The 6,409-nt window shown below is 34.7% G+C and overlaps 1 protein-coding gene across 1 annotated transcript; it reads left to right on the top strand.

The window, feature by feature from the left end:
- Positions 1-4,533: 4,533 nt before the first annotated feature.
- LOC142627900 (uncharacterized) lies at positions 4,534-5,664 on the top strand. Its single transcript, XM_075801796.1, has 2 exons — positions 4,534-5,151; positions 5,470-5,664. The coding sequence occupies exons 1-2, from the start codon at positions 4,534-4,536 to the stop codon at positions 5,662-5,664; spliced, it is 813 nt and encodes a 270-aa protein (XP_075657911.1).
- Positions 5,665-6,409: the final 745 nt, after the last annotated feature.

The following is a 6,409-nucleotide window of genomic DNA, read 5'->3' on the forward strand; positions in this document are numbered from 1 at the left end:
CTCTTTTTGGCTATTCCTACTTCCAAGTACTACTTCCCAATTTTATTTACCGCAACAACAACAACAACAAATAATTATATTAATTATTATAGTTTCTCTTTGTTAATTTTGTTTTTGCTATTATACAATAGCATTTGATTTACAATCTCCAAATAACAAACTTGTTAATTCCATCTCAGCATTTTTTTTTTTGAGAATATTCAATTTTACTGCTCTTCTCTTACTTGTTAGGATTTGTATATACATCATAATTCGGTTTTTTATTCTACGGTTTTACTTTTTTTGTCTAATTATTATTATTATTATTATTATTTTATCAAGAAACATAGCTCTTGTAAAAGTTAAGACATGTATAATCATTTTTTTCTTAGAGATTTATACAATCATGACCCTACATGATAAATAACAAACCAATGATTATAGAACTTTTTTATACACCATTCATTTATAGAAGATAAGATGTTTGAACGGTCTTATACATTGATATATAATATTCTCGAATCAAAATTTTGAAAAATGCATAAATTTAGTATGTGGTTATTTTATATTATATATATAAGAAATATGATATACTGTGAGCAAGAGTCTGATAGTTTAAGTGTTCAACTCACAATTATTTGGTGTCTTTGATAAAAATATCCAGGGTTCAAATTCTTCATCTTTCGACTATCAAATTGTTGCTAACAATCTTCAATTAATATTTTATAGCATTTTCAATGGAAACATTTAATTTCAAATTAAAAGAGGTCAATTCTTGCTGCACGCAATTAAGATGGGAAACAGGATTATAGAATCTTTTGTATTCTCCTTATTTTGTTGTAAACAAGTTTTTGATGGCCAGCTTGGGCACTACTTTTTCTGAACTAATTTATACTTAATTGTGAATTCTGTTCTAATTGAAATTCTCTTTTAACAAAATAATTATATTATAAATTAAGAAAAATTATAGAATACTTCAAAATTATAATAAATATATACCATTTCTACTCACATAAATGATAAGTCATATCTTGAATTTAATTAATTAATATTGTAACAACTAGTTAAAAGGTTATACGGAACAATAAAGTTATTTTCTACTATAATATTTTGAATCAGAACTTAATAAAGTTGTTGGTTTCACATCAAAAAAAAAAAAAAAGAACTGACTTCAGGTGATTTTGCACCATTGTTCAAATAATATTCATATTTTATATTGCAAGTTGGATAGATTACTATTATCAGATGACATTAACTTTTCATTTAACAAATCAACCAAGAGGCCATCCATACATATATTTTAGCGGGGGTCGTTGCAAAAAAATATGTAGTTGTTTTTTAAAGATTTTTAAATTCAATTTACCTTCTCCCAAATAAATAAATAAAAACCTAACTTACAGTATACTAAAAATAAGAGTAATTTATCAAAAATAATACTCCATTATCACAAACTTCAAAACGGGATATACACTTTCTGAATACTGTATAGGATTTTTGTGTCAATTAGGGCAAAAAACCGCCACACACACACACAAAAAAAAAAAAAGAGGACAACACTATTCTTCCCCAGTACGGAGTCACCAAAATATTTTAGAATTTAATTACTACTTTTTGGATAAAATTATTACTAACTTTGTTAATTACTAAAAATAACTTTAACAGGAACAACCTAGTCTTACTACACACAATGGCAAAAATCTAGTCTTACATAAAAATTTTATATTTTTATACACTTCTACGCACAAAGGCAATTAAGTTGTAAAGCTTGTGAATCTCAAAAAAAAAATTTATATTTTTATACACTTCTACGCACAAAGGCAATTAAGTTTGTAAAGTTTGTGAATCTAAAAAAAAAAAAAAAAAATGTATAGGTTGTAATTAATGGCTAGAACACAGAATTTGTACATATGTGTGTGTGTCTATATATATATATCATGTTAGGACATACGTGATTGGATGTTAGGAACATATATCAACATTTTATGTATTGGCTAATTCTTTGACGAAATGCACTTTACTTGTAATTGAGTAGATTTAGGATGTGTTTAATACTTCAAGAAACAAGGTTTCAAGTTCAAGTGTTAAAACCATGCAAGTCTATTAAAAAAACAAGTGAAGAAGTGTTGTTTATTAAAGCTTTATAGCTAGCATCTATGAAGGTTTAAAAGAACTATTTAAGTCCGAGGCTTGACAGCTGCTCAATAGCTAGAGTATCTGTTAAGGTTTATGAAGTTCTGATTTTCATTCAATCCATGATTATGTATTTGAGCTTTCATTTCTCACAACCCTAAACATATATAATGATTCTTTTAAGAGCCGTATCAAGTTGCACAGCAGAGAGCACAATTGCACAACAGTATAATTTTTCAAGTGTGACCGGAAACCTAGTTCTTGAAGAAGCTGTTGTGTTTGTACACCGTAGAGTTTTGTGATCAAGCAACTTCGTTATCTTCATGTGTTGAAGAACAGAAGAATTTTACAGCCAACATCCTTCTCAAGTTGGTGATCATGTTGCGTACTGGGATCCGCGCATCTATTGGTTAGTCATGTACTGGGAGCCGTGCAATACAAAGAGAGATTGTCACTACAGAATAAGTCCAATTGGGTATTGGGGTAAAGGTTCAACTGTAGGTTGGTATAAGGTACTGAGATTCCTTTACTTGTAACCGCTTGTTTTGATATAATGGATTCTCGGGAGTGGTGACTTTAAAATCACCTGGTGGGGTTTTGCGGTGTAGGTTTTCCCCATTCGTAAACAAATCACCGTGTCATTTAATTCCCGCTGCATATTTAATTATTTGGTGATTTGTTTGTGCTGCCACGCTCATTGCATCTAATTGAACCTAATTAATTCACTTAACTAATCAATTGGTTAATTTATCACAAGGGGTCAATACATTTTTGGTCTATCATATCATATCATATTATATAGTATATAATAAAGTCGGGCTTAAAAGTCATGATTGAGTCAAATGGCTTTACAAAATTGCAAAATTAGTTTTAGATTTAAAAAAAAGAAAGATATATATATATATATATATATATATATATATATATATATATATATATATATATATATGTTGTTGTTATCTTCTTCTCCTATAATTTCTAAGTTGATAAAATCTTAATTTAATTACAATCCAAATTCTTCATCTAATAATCATTTTCTTATTATAATTTATAAGTTGATTAGTAGTACACTTAAAACAAAAAATTTCAGCTTCACACTTCCATGTACAAATTATACTAACATTAGACTTTTTGTTCATATCCATTTTTTCAATGTGGAGTGTATACATATTGTGAAGGGACGAGGATCCAAAGAAGTTAAACAAGCGGTCAGTGTCATTTCTGAGGAGTTAAAATCCATAAAATGATCTAGGGTGGAGATCTCACGGCTTGAAGAGAAGTTGGGGTAACTCACTTAATAAGGATTTTGAGGACATGCTCTAGACTTTGGAGGGACAAGCACTAGTGGTATAAGGGCATGGAGCTAAACTACCAAAAGGGAAAACTAACTTGGCACGGAACGCGAGAAAGATAAAGAAGGAAGGATATAGAAGCCATTCCCTCCACATTAAATGTAATACAACCACTTCTTTGGTTGCATTAATGAGAAAATGACCATGAACAATGGTGGTATAGTTAAGATTTTAGTGTAAAACTTACTGATATGCTCTTGATGGGACAAGGATTCTAGAAATATGATCCCAACCCTCGAAGTGTAGAATTTAGATGCATTCAAGCTAGATATATAAAGCAAAATAGAACATTTGAAAAAAGAGGGAGAGAAAAAAGAAAGAAAAAGAGTTCATCTGTTTTGTAACATCCTCCTCAGACTAGACCCAAGGACCATCACTTTACTTGTTTTTAAATCAATTTCTAAGTTGAATATTAATGAGACTGATACCACTTTTTTCTTACTACTATGACAATGGCCTTCTTGATTTTTTAATGAATATTCAAAAGTAGACTTGACATCTCATCTCTAAAGAAATTAATTGTGATAGCAAATATCCAACCCATCAACTAACACCTAAAACTGGTGTTTCACTTTTTTGCCCACCATAATTGGCGCCGTTTGTGGGAACGGTCTCTTTTAATACCTTTGTACGACCTCATAACTATGTCCGGTCAAGGGCGAAGCGGATCTTTGGAATCTGTTGGGTCCCAGCATAGGGACCACTTTGTTAATTTGGAGTGGAGGAGAGATCGCCACGAGGCTTACACGCATAGCTAGGGAGCATCTTCTTTTTCTTCAGGGCAAACAAGGCAACAAGAGGCTAGCCATCAATTACTTGACGAAGAAGTGCATAACTTGGAGAGGAAATTAGAACGGTTACGTAGATATCTTCGACGCAGAACTCAAGTGAGGGATGACAGGACTCCTCCTTTAGGCCAATACTCAAGTACTAGCAATGATGAAAGTTATCGGCCTAGAAGTAAGACTTCACCCAGTGAGTCATTCACATCATCATCCCGGCATACTTTAGGATGGAGGCATTATCATAAGAAATCTGGAACATCACCAAGGAGGGGTCAGGGCTTGATGCCATGGGTAAAGCTCTCCTTCAAATATCTTGCTCTCCATTTTTTCAGCGTATTAAGCAGGCTTACCTCCCTCGCCACTTCAATCATCCTACTTTCACCATTTACAATGGTAGGATTGACCCTATTGAACATGTGAGCCATTTTAACCAAAGGATGGCTATTCACTCCAAAAATAAAGCTTTGATGTGTAAGGTCTTCCCCTCAAGCCTTGGTCTAGTGGTAATGAGGTGGTTTGACAGCCTTGCCAAAGGGTCAATACATTCTTTTGAGGAGCTAACTAGGGCCTTTGGGGCAAGATTCTTGACTTGTAACCTTGTCCCCAGACCTTTGAACTCTTTACTCTCAATGTCTATAAGAGAGGGAGAAACATTGAAGACTTATTCTGTCTTATACTGGGAGATTTATAATGAAATTGACAGAGATTTTGAGGACTTTGCTGTACGGACTTTCAAAGTGGGTCTTCCTACAAACTCCAATTTGTGTAAGTCCCTTATCACGAAACCACCTTGGAATATGCACCAATTGATGGATCGGATCGAAGAGCATAAAAGGGTCGAAGACAATCAAAGCTCTGCCAGGGGTAAAACTAAGGTTTCCACCACCGATCGAAAGGATAACTCGGTAGGTTAGTTCTCGTCCTCCTGACCGAGAAGGGAGTATTATAATCAATCATCCTATAATGTTGCAGCTCCCTAGGTGGTGAATTCAGTGTTTAAGGAGCCAATATATCAGGTTCTAGAGAAGATCAAGTATGAGCCCTATTTTAGATGGCCAAATAAAATAGGAGGCGACCTTGCTAAAAGGAATCAGAGCTTGTATTGTCAGTATCACCAGGACCGAGGCCATACGACCGAGGATTGTAGAACGTTGCAAACCTTTTTAGATCAATTGGTTAAAGCTGGAAAATTGAAGTAATTTTTGCAATAGTTAAATAATTAGGCAGATCGGCTTGGGTCAGGATTACATAGTGGTGGTGCACCTCGAGCATCTTCGGGGAAAATAAATGTCATTTTTGTGACCCTAAGAGAGGAGCCTCACCCAGCTAGAGGGGTAATGTTGGTGTCATCACAAGTGGAAGGTCCTGAGGGAAAAGCCTCGCGTAAAAGTCTAGAGTTTTGGATTAGCCAATCATAGGATTTTCTATGGAAAATAAATTAGGAACCATTTAGCCATATGATGATACTTTGGTGGTGACCTTGCGGATAGCGGGGTAAGATGCCAAAAGGGTGATAATTGATCAAGGCAGTGGGGTGGAGATAATGTACCCAGACTTGTTTAAAGGTTTAGGGCTCAAACCTAAAGATTTGGACCAATATGATGCCCCGTTGATTGGGTTCAATGGGAAGACCGCTATCCCAAAGGGGAGAATCCAATTGCCAATTTTGACTGGGGATAGAATGGTGAATGTGGATTTCATAGTAGAGGATGCCTATTCGCCGTATATTGCCATCTTGGCCAGACCGTGGCTACATGCCATAGGGGCGGTTGCATCCACGTTGCATGTTAAGGTAAAATATCTCACTAGTGGAGGGGTGGCTAAATTAGTGGGATGCCAATCAACGGCTAGACAATGCATGGTGGTAGCGATTGATCATCGTGTTACTGAATTGGGTTCTTCTGAGGTGGTCCTAACGTTGTAGCAATCACAGTTTGGGTCGCCAGCATCCTCGAACAGTTCCATATCATGCGAGGAGTTGGAGAGGGTCATTATTGGGGAAGAAGTAGACAGATATTTCCAAATCGGGATTCTACTCCCAACAAAGGACAAAGTGCAACTGGTGGATTTTTTGAAGGATAATCTTGATGTTTTTGCGTGGAGTGCATACAAAGCACCTGGGATCAATCCTAAATTTATCTGCCATCATTTAAATGTTAACCC

This window comes from Castanea sativa, chromosome 1, assembly GCF_040712315.1.
Source record: "Castanea sativa cultivar Marrone di Chiusa Pesio chromosome 1, ASM4071231v1".
Classification (NCBI taxonomy): domain Eukaryota; kingdom Viridiplantae; phylum Streptophyta; class Magnoliopsida; order Fagales; family Fagaceae; genus Castanea; species Castanea sativa.

Excerpts from the sequence above, each read along its gene's own strand:
- LOC142627900 (XM_075801796.1), top strand. The coding sequence starts at position 4,534 with ATGGGTAAAGCTCTCCTTCAAATATCTTGCTCTCCATTTTTTCAGCGT. Across the intron at positions 5,152-5,469 it reads CCGATCGAAAGGATAACTCG|GCAGATCGGCTTGGGTCAGG; the intron begins GTAGGTTAGTTC and ends TTAAATAATTAG.